Source organism: Bidens hawaiensis, unplaced genomic scaffold, assembly GCF_021521415.1.
Source record: "Bidens hawaiensis isolate Kalapana, Puna unplaced genomic scaffold, B.hawaiensis_p1.1 tig00034696_1, whole genome shotgun sequence".
NCBI classification, from domain to species: Eukaryota; Viridiplantae; Streptophyta; class Magnoliopsida; order Asterales; family Asteraceae; genus Bidens; species Bidens hawaiensis.
This window is the reverse complement of record NW_027496026.1, coordinates 188,130-203,417: the sequence shown is the minus strand read 5'-3', so window position 1 is coordinate 203,417 and position 15,288 is coordinate 188,130. Positions and strand designations below refer to the sequence as shown.

The 15,288-nt window shown below is 32.7% G+C and overlaps 2 protein-coding genes across 2 annotated transcripts; one reads left to right on the top strand and one right to left on the bottom strand.

Moving 5' to 3' along the window:
- Positions 1-250: 250 nt before the first annotated feature.
- On the top strand, positions 251-5,618 carry LOC143586562 (protein tesmin/TSO1-like CXC 2). Its single transcript, XM_077068087.1, has 10 exons — positions 251-463; positions 1,311-1,471; positions 1,919-2,504; positions 2,868-3,313; positions 3,382-3,453; positions 3,551-3,725; positions 3,815-3,910; positions 4,579-4,645; positions 4,736-4,853; positions 5,000-5,618. The coding sequence occupies exons 1-10, from the start codon at positions 371-373 to the stop codon at positions 5,322-5,324; spliced, it is 2,139 nt and encodes a 712-aa protein (XP_076924202.1). The 5' UTR covers positions 251-370; the 3' UTR covers positions 5,325-5,618.
- A 576-nt stretch (positions 5,619-6,194) lies between these two features.
- LOC143586561 (uncharacterized) lies at positions 6,195-13,775 on the bottom strand. Its single transcript, XM_077068086.1, has 18 exons — positions 13,440-13,775; positions 12,266-12,505; positions 12,057-12,120; positions 11,476-11,605; positions 11,185-11,326; positions 10,345-10,587; positions 10,185-10,269; positions 9,555-9,657; positions 9,324-9,449; positions 8,857-8,970; positions 8,657-8,775; positions 8,487-8,568; positions 8,314-8,406; positions 7,451-7,540; positions 7,246-7,365; positions 6,954-7,045; positions 6,594-6,651; positions 6,195-6,485 (listed from the first exon to the last, which is right to left on the bottom strand). The coding sequence occupies exons 1-18, from the start codon at positions 13,627-13,629 to the stop codon at positions 6,405-6,407; spliced, it is 2,172 nt and encodes a 723-aa protein (XP_076924201.1). The 5' UTR covers positions 13,630-13,775; the 3' UTR covers positions 6,195-6,404.
- Positions 13,776-15,288: the final 1,513 nt, after the last annotated feature.

Sequence of the window (15,288 nt, the reverse complement as noted above, 5' to 3'; positions counted from 1 at the left end):
AATTAACAAGACAAAAAACATAATCAAAACACATTAAGGTTTTTAATAATTTTTAATCTCTGACACCCTTAATTACAAATCATCATTAGTTTACGTTACCTTTTACTTTCCCAATTTACATTGTTTCTTATATCTATATATATATCTATATCTATATATCTATACAATAATAATAATAATAATAATAATAATAATAATAATAATAATAATAATACTCAAGTGAGTGAGTGTGGGGTTTCTTGTATTCTATCACTATCACTCCAAAAAATAAAAACTTGCTTCCCGCCCTTCCCACTTATTATTATTCTTGAATATTATTATTATCTCATCATCTTGTTTACTCACCACAAAAAGCAACAATTTTGGTCAGATGGGTCATGAGAAAGATCCGGATAAAGAAATGGGTATTGTAATGGATACTCCGGAGAGGACCCAGATCGCTGCTCCGGTTTCTAAGTTTGAGGTGAATTGGGTTTTTATGGGTTTTTGATTTTGTGTTGTTTTGGGCAAATTGGAGACTCAATTTGATGAATTTAGTGTTTTCTTGATGTGGGTTTTTCTGGGTTTTTGATTTTGTGTTGATTTGGGCAAATTGGAGACTCAATTTGGTGAATTTAGTGTTTTCTTGATGTGGGTTTTTCTGGGTTTTTGATTTTGTGTTGATTTGGGCAAATTGGAGACTCAATTTGATGAATTTAGTGTTTTCTTGATTTGGGTTTTTGTGGGTTTGAGTTTTTTTAGGGTTTTATGGCGGATTTAGTGTTAATTTGAGGGATCTGATTCTATCTTTAGGGTTAGGGTTTGTTTCTTGATCTGGGTTTTAGTTCATTGCAATTAGTTTTTTTTTTAATAAGATTTATGCAGTTTTTGGATTTGGGTAAAACAGTTTATGAATGTTGTTTTTTAGGATCAAAGTAATGAATTTAAATGAATCATGAAAGAGTTTCTTGTAAAAAAATTGATTATAAAGTCCAATTTAGCAAGTCATAAGTGTAATCAGTAACTTTTTTTAATTTTATTATTATTATTATTATTATTATTATTAGTATTAATTTTTTTAACCAGTTTTTGTTTCCAAATTTAGTTTTTTGACCATAATAAATGATAATCAGTTTTAGTAAGCATTCAAAGATTCAAGGTTCCTAATATATAACTGGTTATATTAAAGATTCAAGATTTTGGTAAACTTAAAACTGACCATAATTAATGATAATCAGTTTTGCTAAACTTTAAAGTTTAAAAGATTCAAGATTCTCTATAATAAGTTATAACTAATCATATTGAAACATTTTGTTGTATGTTTTTTGCAGGACTCCCCTGTGTTTAACTACATCAACAGTCTTTCACCTATCCAACCCGTTAAATCCGTGCACTTTAGTCAGACGTTTAGCACTCTAAGCTTTGCGTCACTTCCGACTGTTTTCGCTTCGCCTCACGTCAGTACCCTCAAAGATTCAAAGTTCCTTAAAAGGTAACGCGACTAATTTATGAATGCGTTTATTGGGATTTTGTTTAATCTCATTTAATGGGTCAAACGGGTAACAAAGAAAATGTTAGCTTAAAAAGAAACTTGCCAAATGAGTCAAAACTCGCAATGTATTTTTGTTTATTTAAGTTTGTAACACTACATACTATAAAAGCATTTTATCCAAAAAAAAAAATCGTTATTGAATATAACACACACATATATATATATATAAATTGAAAATTTGGACAAAAAGTATTGTGGGTCGACCCGGGTCGTTTGTTTTGACCTCTTACCAACCTGTTTGAGTCCATTTCGCCACCTTGATTATTTATCGTAAAGTTGGAAACTTTTGGACAGAATGTGTCGTGGGTCAATCCGGCCCGGTTGTTTTAACGGGTACCGAATCTATTTTTATATAATATTCTCGCTAACTAAATTTTGAATTTTCAGGCACCAGTTTTCCGAATCATCAAAACCCGAACTTACTTCCGATGATTTAAAGAAAGCAGAAACCAATGACGTTAATTCAAACGCTACCCAAAACCCGTTAAACCAGCAACCGGATTTTAATTCCTGCAACTCAATTACCAACACTTCTGTATTACCATCAAACGCTTGCTCAAATCTTGAGTCAAGAAAATTAAGCTACGAACCCATTCGTCTAGACACACACTTGGTAAAATCGGTGGGCCCATCAACATCATCCGTTCCATTCATCAACAACCGCGCTGAAAACGGTCCGTTTAATATTGAAGCAAATGTTGATGGAATAAATGAACTTTCTAATAATAAAGAAGCATCAACATGTGATTGGGACAGTTTGATATCTGATGATTCAGAGTTGCTTAATTTTAACTCACCAAGTGATACGGTTCCCTATGCGGGTCCCGGTCAAAACACGTTACATCCTAATGGGGATAATATTTCAGAAGACAATGAAGGTTTAATAGTGGCAGTTGATAACCGTGCAACGGTTGCTAAAATATCTTTAAATAATATTGAAGTTGGAGAGCCGGTGGAAGATGCCGATAATGAGGTGAGAATTTACACGAGTAAATATGTTTTGGGCCCGCTTGATTTTAAACGAGTCGATTTGGGTTCTGTTTCGATTCTACGGGTTGGTTTTAGTCGGTTTTGGGCTTCGGTTACGTGTTATTGAAAACCGTTTGGAAGTAACTCTATAAGGCTAGTTTAGCATCTAAATCTTCAAATTATTTCACATCATTTCTACAATGTTTAAAATTTAAACTTGTTGTATACTTAACGTACACAAAATCTTTTACATAAATTAAGAGTTTCAAAAACATATCTGAGTAGAATCATATCTTTAGAGTTGGTTTTTTGTTGGGTTTGTTTTTTTGGTTCGGTTACATCGGTTAACATGTTTATATTTATTTAGGGTGGATCTAATTTATACCGTGGCATAAGAAGACGTTGTCTACTTTTTGAGATGACGGGGTCTCGAAGAAAGCACTTAGAAGACATCTCAAACTCTAACTCTGCAAATGTTTCAGAATCCAATCAAACCGTTGCTCCCAGTGATAATAATTCCTCTAGATGTATTTTACCTGGAATCGGTTTGCATTTAAACGCTATCGCTTCAAATTTGGTAGACCATAAAGTTGTGAACCTGGAAAGCTCGGGCTCTGGTAGACAACTTATTATTTCACCTCCAGTTACTTATCATTCCATTGGTTCGGGTCAAGATTTGATGACATCATTGTCTGATGCACCCTCTTTCGAGGATAATATCGGGCCTGCTGTTAATGTTGCTGAAGATGCTTCTAAAGGCTTTGCACTTAATGATGAGTTAAGCCTAAGTCAAACTAGCCCAAGAAAGAAAAGGCAAGTTACTGAATAGTCTTATTATATTAGCTGCAATCAGTAGTTGACTTTTTAATTGACTTTCACAGGCGTAGGGCGGAAAATGCTGAGGTGGAGGCGTGTAAGCGGTGTAACTGTAAAAAATCCAAGTGTTTGAAGCTGTATGTTCTATAAATCTTTATATAAGTTGATTGTGCATATGAGTATAGGGGTAATTTGGTAATTTCTGATTTTTCACATGTGAAATACCGATTTCAGTTATTGTGAATGCTTTGCTGCGGGTGTTTACTGTGTGGAGCCGTGTTCGTGTCTCGAATGTTTCAACAAACCGATACATGAAGACACGGTGCTTGCAACTCGGAAGCAGATTGAGTCCCGCAACCCTCTTGCGTTTGCTCCTAAAGTTATTAAAACCTCTGATCATATGCAAGAGGTTAGGGTCACACACCGAGTACATTAGTGAATTTAAAAATTTGTGTATATTGTGTATAATAACTTTTCTTTGTTTTTTTTTAAATGCAGGATGAGTCTAGCAACACTCCGGCTTCAGCTCGACACAAACGAGGCTGCAATTGCAAAAAATCCGGTTGCCTCAAGAAATACTGTGAATGCTATCAGGTACTTCTCTCTTGCTGTACTTGTGTTGATGTTGGTATTGGTTTTTTCAGTTTTTGGTTGTCACAATGAGTTTGGTTCGGTTGCGGTTTCGCCATTTGGGTTTAAAACTTTTGGGCCAAAAAAATTTAGCCCAAAATTATGAATTTGGGCCTGAAACTTTGGGTCTAAAGTTTTTCTGTTGCTTAATAGTTAATTGATTATTACACATTTGAGCTTAAAATATTAGGCTTACACTATTTATTATCATCGTTATAAATTACTTAACATTCATAAATAAAAGTTATAATTTATAATAAACAGGTCGTTTTTTTTTATTTTACGGGCTCCGTTTGGTTTTTATGGTTTTCAGTAAAGCAAACCGAAGCCGAACTGGAAATTTGGTTTTTGTAAAAACATAAAACCAAACCGCTGGTTTTGGGTTGGGTTCGGTTATTGTGTTACGGGTCAGTTATTTCGGACTCATGCACACTGTTGGGTAGAGGTAACTAAGGGTGTAAACGGGCCGAGCCTTAGCTTGGTTTGTTTAACTTAAAAAGGGCTTGAGCTCAACTTGTTTCTAGCTTTATGTTTAAACCTAAAGTTTCTACTTGTGAGTAAATTCAAAAGATTGAACTTGACATGTTTTTATTTATTAATAATGATTTTGGTTATACGGTTTCTTTGTAAAGGGTGGTGTCGGATGCTCTGTCAACTGCAGATGTGAAGGGTGTAAAAATACATTTGGTCGCAAGGATGGTAAGCGCGCATTTTGTAACACAGGACGGGATTAACATTTTATTTGAAAACAAAATTATTTCATTTGTGTTATGTCAATGCATTTTATAGGTTCGGAAATGGATCTTGAAGTCAATGAGTGTGACGAGAATGGGAGTGACGGAAGCTTGCAGACGGGATTGCATATTGAAGCCGAGCCGGTTTCTGCAACTCCTTCGCGTTTTGGCAGGTAAAAAAACATGTCAATGACGCAATTAAAAACGTGTTAATTGTAACTTATTATTTCTATAAATAGTTAAACATGTCATGCTATATGTGTTATTAAAGTGCTCATTTTAATTTTATCTAATTATATTTTTATTTTTGTAGCACGAGACAATCTAATCCGTTGCTGAACACAAAGGGCAAGCCGCCGCGATCATTTCTAGCCGTTGGATCATCCTCTAACCCGAGATTTGGAAAGATGAATTCTTTCAAAATAGGCGGGAGTAAGCCACTACAAACGGTGGGAGAAAACGAGGTAGCGGATGTTTTTGAAGAGAACAATGGGTCTCCAATCAGTGGTGTAAAATCTAGTTCACCAAACAGCAAGAGAGTGTCACCTCCACATAACTCAGTCATGGGACAAAGAAGCAGCAGGAAGTTAATATTGCAATCTATTCCTTCTTTTCCATGTCTCACACCCAACACAAATCAATGAGATATGCAAATCAATATGGATGATGATGTATGAATATGAATGGATATGGATTATCTTTTTTTTTTTTAGTTAATGTGTAGTTTTTTGTATTCTTTTTTGATGAGTAGTTGTAAGGTTTACTTCTCCCAGCTTCTTAGTCTCTTGCTTGTAAAATAATAATGTTCTTAGTTTGTTTATCATAAACCTGTTCTTAGACCTACAAATTTTTATTTTTATTAATATATTTTTCTTTTGTTGAGTGTTAAGAAGCATAACATTATGTAACTGGAATGCATCAAACTGGAATTAGTTTTTAGCTGACATTAACCCAGTTAATTGAGGGATTTTGGTGATTAGGTTAAAAGGAATTGAATATCAAGGAAACCGGGTATTGAAGTTGAAACAATTGAATATTGGAAAGCTGGTTTTGAAACTTAAAGTTTAATGCTTACATTAATTATTAGTATTTTAATTTCTTTTTGATTTATTTAATTGTCTTAATATATTTGGAAACAAAGGTAATGGACCAATAGAGAAGGGGCATGTGAAGGAAATCTCATTTGTTTTAATAGTATAGTAGGATGATAAGTTATATTAATTTGAGAGGGATCTTATGAGGTTTAATGTTCAATTTCGGTTCTTTAACTACCATTATGGCAATATTAAGCAGTTTAATTGCAAGTGTTAATTGTAATTAGTTTTATATATGTCAAATATTGACTTGCTCCATTTTTTACTAGTTTCAAATTATATATTTATCCAACTACTATCAAAGATAAAATAATACAAACCACATGTAATCAGTATATCAGTATACATCTGTAAAACTCTATGATTTTGTTTGCAAATATAGGATTAATTCACAAATTCAAATTCTAACACATTCCTACACAATACAAAATTAACCATTGTTTTTGGTGGGAAAAAAGTATAATCAAACACCTCAATAATATTACAACTTCACTGGTTTTTGCTACAAGAATTAAGCCTACCTTGTCAAAAACTTCTGTTAGAAAATCATTTTTCGTATACATTTATTTATTTATAAGCATTTGCTTTTCTCTGTGTATTTAGTTATTTACATAAAACAATTGTGTTCTATCACACGGATGATTCCACGGCCTCCTTCTCATTTAACTTCATATTCTGGTCATTATTCGTCTCCCCAAGAGCATAGCTAACCTGCATTCATAAGTGTAACCAACAAACCCAAACATATATTTTTTTATTAAAAGAAATAAAAAACACAAAAAAAGGTAATAATAATAATAATAATAATAATAAACAAACCTCTACAGGCAGCTCAATATGAAATAAGTTTATGCTACTGGGATTGAAACTGAAACCACTGCATAACAAAGTGGATTATGAACATAATGAACGGGCCAAGCTCAAAGTCAAACGGGCAAATTTCTGTACGGGTCAAAACAAGTGGGTCGTGTTAACCCAAAAACTTTTCAAATTGTAGTTATAAATAATAATGCATCAAATGTCAATATGATTACAAATAATACACTATACCAACAATAATCTAACTTTTTAAATAAAAGATGTAGCATGTTTTATATATTGACTTTCATTCTTTACCCGTTTGACCCGTTAAAAATGTAGCATAAATCTATACAATCATATTACATGACTTGTATATACCTACGAGAGATTACTAACTGCCACACATATGGAATGAAGAATTCTTCAGGATGGCTTTCTTGCTCGTACGTGAATCGTAGTTGAGTGAACATCTAAATTAAAACCAGGAATGAACTTACATTCATACAACAGTTAAATTATAAACCTTAACCTTAATTATATCAAACTACCAAAATGTATATTTTTTGTGAAAAAAAGTTGATTGCCTATTTGGTATGTAAACGAAGACAAATCCAAACTTCCTTAAAGTTCATAAAATTGTTTTACACGCAGGGCAAATATTTATTATTACCTTCATCCCGTCTCCTCGCCAAAATCTACAATTTAAATTAATAACTTGAAGCACTTTCTCAACTGACCACTGGCCATCCAACTTTTGTGCATCCATTCGGCTATTGAAAAAATCCAAGACCTAAATGCCACAACATAATTACAATACTTCAAATCAAGATTCACAATTAGATTAAAGGTTTAAAAATCATGATTTTTTTACATACAGAAAAGATATTTTCAAGCAACTCATTGAAGCGTGGATGATTCCGGAAAGGCTGAAAAACCTCTTGCCTATGCAAAATTGCATAAATCACCTGCCGCATTCAGATAGTCAAGACGTCATAAAATGTAAACATTTACTTGTTATTTATTAATGGCAGTTCGGCTTTGATTTTATATCAAACATGTTGACTGTAGCTGAAATCAGAAGTCTAATTTTAACGCATACCTGAAAAATTATCATTTTATACAAATATGTAAATAATTCTTGCAATTTTTTTAATCATATGGATGCACTATTTATTTCTATAAACATGAAAAGATTGAAAAAAGCGAGCCGATCATAAGCTACTCAAGATCGGCTCGCGTAAAGAACGAATCAAGCTGAGCTTAAACGAGCTTGAGCCTAAATTAAGCTGTTGCCCGAGCTTTACTTATTGAGCTTGAGCTGCCTCGTGAGCCTAAACGAGCCTATTGTTTATATAATTTAAATTTAATATGTATCTTTATACTAAATAGCAACATATAATATGATAACAATAACTAAATATAAATTGTTGCAAAAATTAATGTTAAAATATATATAAATATAATTATATATGTATACGAATTAATTAATAAATAATAAATGAGCCAAGCCCGAGCCTGAGCCCAAGCTGAGCTTGAAAAAGTACTCGCAAGACGAGCTCAAGCTTTAGAATTAGAGCTCAAAACATGCTGAGCTCGGCTTGAGCTGAACTCTACCAAGAAAACAAACCGAGCCCGAGCCCAGATGAGATCAGGCTTGGCTCGTTTACATCCCTACCCATAACCCATCCTGTGGGCCCACCCATCTTCCCACCTGTAACTAATAATTTTAATTATGTACCTCTGGGTTCCTCGGTAGCGCATAGGTCAAGATTGCATTAAGTATTTCTAAAACAATCCTGAGGAAGTCGGTATATATATGCAATTCTGCTGACTGAAACAAAGCATTATAATTTAGTAAATTATATAATAAAAACAACATACGTGAAGTAATAACAAGATTTGGTTAATTACTGTATCTTCAGGAAGTTTATCATCATCCTTGGGGTCACTCATTTGCATTTTATCATTCTTAACTTCTGCTAGTTTTGCATATCTAAATATAAGCAGTAATCAGAGACTTGAGAATGAAAAAAAATAAAATAATAATAATAAGGCCCAAAAAAGATGACAAAAATGCATACATGCGTGCCAAGATTTCAAAAAGGCTCACGAGGCGTTGTGAGGCGTATGAGCTTAACCGATGCACATGTGGCGCCATGTTAGCCAAAGCTGCAAGGCAATTGGTGTGTAGATAAACATCCTGTTCACATTTCACATGTAAAAAGTTAACATCATCATATGTGAGAATATATTTCATGGTTATGTTGGGCTGTTGGCTTACACGCATCTTTGACATGTTATACTTCATTGTCCTAATTAGAATAATGACCATAAGTGAACCCAGAGATGTTTGATGCAGAAGGCGTTCTTGATACCATGGAACCGAAGGCAGAATCTAATAAAAGACACCGGTACATAAAAATAATTATCTCATATATACAAACTTCTGAAACATCATATATACCCTTAACAACTAATAAAAATATCAGATTTACACACGTCATTAGAATCAATTCAGAATATGTCTGCTTTAACCGTAGTTTTTTATATATAAAATTGGGATTTTCCTTCAATTTTTAACCTTAAAATTTCATATTTACCCACCAACAAAAAAATGCACCAGGATCTTAACACTTTTAATGGATCTAACAGTTGAATGAATGATATTTCACAAAGCTTATCACAATATATGAAATTCTCACCAATAGAAAAAACAAAAGAATTTAATATTTATATGAAGTTAGTTACCAGCTTGTGAATGGTAGCATTAAAAGAAGCATCTTGACTAAGTATAAGCAGTATAATCAGCACCATATATATTTGATTTGATGTTCTCCTTGAAGTATCATAAAGTGTCTCCAACAAAGGCATCAACTGAACATTCAACATTGAATATGTACGAAAATCAGCAAAAAATAGTGTTTTCTTTTTTCCTTTAATCAAAAATAAAACTGGTAAAAATACTGATTTGATTCATACCAATGTATCTATATCCGTTCGAACCAAAACATATTCCAAAAAGGCTGAATTCCCGTGAACCAACGCATACAATAACAAAACTGCAGTTTCATCAGTCAAGCACCTGCAAAGGGCATAAACGCGTCAGAACAGCATATTTGTAATGTTATAACACACTATATTGTATAATTAGACTGGCGAAAAGGGTAAATGACGTCACCTTACAATATAAGTAAAATATGATGTGTTTTAATGACGTGTAATTTGTGCTTCGATCACTTGTACGTTACCACTAACACTAACAACTCGGTTTTGAACAAAATTTATATCAATACGTTGATCAAAATAAGCACGTCGCAACGCCATATTCGAAACTTTACAAAAACATTGTATCTTAAAAGTTATAAGAGAAAAACAAAAAATAAAAATAAAAATTAGTGGTCATGCGGCGTAACATGATTAGTAAGTTTAGAGGGGCCTTTTTGTAAATAGTAAGTTTAAAGGGGCCTTTTTGTAACTTGAAAATCCATGCTTTAAACTTGTAAGAAGTAAATAGTGTTTTTCACTCACAATCAAAGTTTGCCTTTTAGTGTGTGTATAATGGTCAAAATACAATAGCCACAAACAAAATAAATAAAGCCGAGATCTTACATTCCAAGTGTATCAAAAAGAGAAGGAAAAGCCAATCTCACAATTGGACCACTATTTGCGTTTCCCTCAATATCCACACGGTCAACTGCAATATTGGATACAAAAGTTAAATACAATAATTAAAAAGAAAGAAAAAAATAAAAGGGTAAAAGGATCTTACACTCAACATCCCTAACGTTTTCCAATGCTTTATTATAAGGATTTTCAGCAAAATAAGTTTCATCTTTCAAAACAGATTCAGAATCGACATTAACATTGCTGTTTTTCACAGATTCTACAAGTATACATTTCCTATAATGAATTAAAATAAGTAATATGTTGATACTGCTGTCAGCCAGTTGACTTCTAGATGCTTCAAAACTTGAATTCACAAAGTAACTAAATGGAAGTAACACTATATTTGCTGCAAGTAAAATATAAACAACATTTTATTAGATACGTACAATCATACATATACAAAAGTACTGACTGACTGCTATAAGTTAACAGACAAACAAACATGGACAAAAAATGTTCATTTAATTCAATGAAAGAACATGAACATGTCTTTTTCATTCATTCATATTTGGTCGTTTACGTTCATTAATGTTCGTTAGTTTACGTTTGTTTAAGTTCGTTACTTTACATTTGTTAATTATTCATTTGAAATTTTTTGGCCCATACAACTTAGTCTATTTGAGTAACTCTTTAAGCCCAACAAACTGTTCTTCACATTGCTTTTAACTAGTTTTAGATTAGTTATGTTCGCTCATCTATAGTAAGTTATGTTCATTAGTTTAAGTTCGTGAACTGTTCGTTTATACTGTCAACAAACACAAACAGTCATTTTCTTAACGAACAAAAATGAACAAAATCCCATTCGTTTAACTGTTCGTGTTCGATCGTTTGTTAGGTTATGGTTAAACGACAAACATGAACATGCTCCGTTCAGGTTCGTTCAGTTCGTTTACAAGCCTATGTCCAAATGAAAAAACAATGTAAGAAGCCAAGTCTAATATACCAGCAGCAGAACCAACTCTCTTCAGTACACCAAGCTGATTTTCTTCAGATATTAACGTATATGATGCGCTATTTTTGGATCGTGGGCGTGAAATGTAATTAAGCAGCAGTTTATGAACAACCAAACCTACCAAAGAAGACTCCTGCAAATTATATTTTGTTTCTTTCATCATTGTTGTAGATTTCATTTAATGAGGATGGCTCGCTTAGTTATAATATACTGTTAGAATATATCTTTGATAACATAAAATACACCATCACATTGTTAGTGACCTGGTGGTTAACTGGTTACCTGACTCATTGCTGCATCAATGAAAGGGTGAACATCATTTGGTCCAGGTGATGGTCCGGAAAGAAGCTGAGTAGACATAGCAATGAGCATGAAGTTCAGCAGTTCATGATGTAGAAGATTCGTCTTTGGACTGAGTATTTATATAAACAAAATTAGAAAATAAACCATAAATCCTACTACTGGTGGTGACATGGTGTAAACGACTAAAACGAGCCAAGCTGCTAGTGAGCTACTCGAGATCGACTCGTTAAAAACTCGAATCACGTCGAGTTTAAACGAGCTTGAGCCTAAAAATAAGCTTGCTTAATAAACGTGCCCAGGCTTGAGCTGACTTGCTAGCCTAAACTTGCCTGTAATATAAATAATTTAATGTATTTATATGAATTATAGTTATAAATGTATACAAATTAATTAAAAAAATATATACAAGTCAACCTCAGGCCTGAAAAACTACTCATGATCTGAATTCGAGCAGTAGAAATAGAGCTCAGCCAAGCTCGAGCCCAAAAAACTACTCACGAGCCAAGGTCGAACTTTATATATAGAGCTCAAAACAAATATAGCAATAACCTGAAATATACCTTACATCCACTCTGCCAATATAGCTAAGCACGGCATGCATAACCATATTTATAATGCTCTCGTCTGTGGTCAACATAAAACAATAACAAACCATTTTAGTTGATAAAACTACACAGCCATTACAAATAATCCATTGAACAAAATCACTAGAAACCTGAAAGTTGTACTACAGTAACAGGGAAATATATTAGAATGTTATATTAATTACCTTTATGGATATTGCTTGGTACTGGTTCACTCTCGTCTAGAGATAAATACAAATCTTCAAGGTTTTCACTATTCAAATTTTCAATTAAATACTTTAAGAACACAGATGAAATGTAAGATGCATTTACAGCCTTCATTGAAGCAGCTGATATCACATCTGGATTAGAAACACATTCTTGCAAACACCGTGATAAGTGAATTAAGATCTTTGCAAGATGCCTTGTAGAACTATTGTTTTGTGCTGCACAAATACATAAATCAATAAACAACAAATAAATCAATTGCAGCTTAATTCCAGCTGAAACCTAAGTTAACATCACTTGTAATGCATCATTGCATCTCAATTAACCAAACACTATTAATTAAACAAAACCTGGAAATTTCAACCACATTTTAACCCTAATTTGAAAAGTAACAACAAAATCTCCCAAATTACCATGTTAATTGAATTAGCAATAAACAAATACATCAAATGCAGCTTAATTTCAGCACAAACTCAAAACTATAATGCATCAACGCATCTCAATTTTATGAGGAAAATACTATTAATCAAACACAACCTGCAAATTCAACCTCAATTAAACCCCAATAAGTAACAACACCCCCAAATCACCATGTTAACTGAACCAATAATAAACAGATACACCAAATGCAGCTTGATTCCAGCTCATAATAAACTAACATCATTGCTAACGCATCATTGCATCTCAATTCATAAACCAAACACTATTAATCAAACAAAACCTGTAAAATTCATCCTCATTTAAACCCTAACTTGATAATTAACAACAAAATCCCCCAAAATACCATATAAACTGAATTAACAATCAACAAATGCAGCAAATACATTAAATGCAGCTTAATTCCAGCTCAAACCTAAACTAAATCACTCGTAATGCATCATTGCATCTCAATTCATAACCCAAACACTATTAATCAAACAAAACCTGCCAGTTTCAACCTAATTTAAAAATCAACACCAAAATCCCCTAAATTATCATGTTAATTGAGTTAATAATAACAATAATCAACAAATACAGCAAATGCAGCTTAACTCCAGCTCAAACTCAAACTATAATACATCAATGCATCTCAATTCACAAACCAAACACTATTAACCAAACAAAACCTTCCAATTTCAACCTAATTTGAAAAACTAACAACAAATAGCTCACCTAATGTCTGGCAAGCTTGTTGGACACGATTAGTCGGCCAATGGAGATCAAACGGAAGCTCGAGTAACTTATTCCAGTAATCCGAATTAAGCGGAAACGATTTATCTCCGACGAATGTTCCGATTAGATACTCCGCCGTGTCCGGTGACACGTCGCCGCCCCAACGCGGCGTTGACGGCAATGCTCCCATCGGAATAATAATATTGTGTCCGTGTTTGCAGACGGGATTTAGGGATCTGAGTTGAAAAGTTTGTTAGTGAATGTGAATGTGAATGTGAATGATAATATTATTATTATTATTGTTGTTAACGGTAATTTGGGGGCGTGAATCTTGAGACGGTTTGGCAGGTATATGAATATGAAAGAAAGAAAATGTGTTGGTTATATTACAAGCTAAATAAAAGAAATAGGAAATGCACTTTAATTACGAAATAAATTTTAGTAATTAAGAAAGTTGAAAATAGGAAGATTAAACAAACCGTGTTGAAAAAGGAAAGAGGTGTGAAGCACGTAGTTTTATGAGAATATTGTGTTGATTAAAGTAGTTTGAGAGAAAAAGTGTGACAGTTACGTAACTGTCTTATGCATTACAAAATTTACATTCAACGTATCATGTATAAGTGTATTATGTGGTTGTATGTAGTTCTCACCGTATTATTGGTTTTTAAAAGAACGATGTGTAGATGAAAAGATGAATTTGGGTTGACAGGTTCTCATGTATTTAAATTTACATGTGAAACTTTTTAAAACCATGTTGCTATGTTTAAATTAACATCAAAACTATACGGTTTTAATTAGCTGTATTCAAATTCACCCAACCTCCTTTAATAGTTGAAGAAAAGAAAAACAAAACATAAACACATATATAGTCAAGAGAATTTATCTAAAGAAGACGTGACAAATTCAAGTATAATGTATTGATTGAAATGAAATGTTTAGTTTTTTTTATAAGGCGTGCTGGTTAAAGTCTGTTTATCATCATAAATTTACTAAATATTTTAATAACCTACTTTTTTCAATTAAATTTTATCATGTCATTTTTATCGCAGATTTTAGTAACCTATTTTCTTCAATTACTTTTCGGAAAACCTTTAGGATGTGGTGTGAATTTCAGAAGGTAGCTTGAATCCATTATTCAAAACTACATAGTTTTATTTTTAAGCAAAATAAGGTAGATTTGAAAATTTTCGCATGTAAGCTTATATGTGTCACCGTCCTATATACATTTTCTCATCAGTGAACACATAAAACAGATCCATTTTCTTCTAAGAGACTAGAATCAAGTTCAACATATTAATCCTATATTTTTCTTTGACAAGAGTAAGGCATTCAATTCAATGGAGATATAAAGAACAATAACTGCATTGGTAAGTCTTGAACTCAAAAACAATCAACATACCATTATTATCTCCTTTATTTACTTCTTTAGTTATGGTTTAGTACTTTAGGTTATTAAAACCGTAAGCCACCTCATTCCAAAAAAAGCTGTCATCCTTTCTTATCTCAATGTAATCTTCATATTTAATATTTTATAGCCACATTTTATTTAAAACTATGTATTAGATATAATGAAACACTTTCATTTAACAAGAATACTAATCGAGTTGCAAAATAATTAAGTACACATAAAAAATAAGTACATACCTCATTATATTATGGAGGCAGTTATGTCAACTTTTTGCTATGTCAGTAGTAGCTTCAACAATCATACATAATCAAATCCCGAATATAAGACAAGTTATTGATAAATTCGCGAATGGTGAGAATGTATGGAAACCAAGCGAGAACTAGACTCCTCTTTGTCTCTTCCATCTTACAATTTTTTCTTCCTACCTCATTAACCACTCTT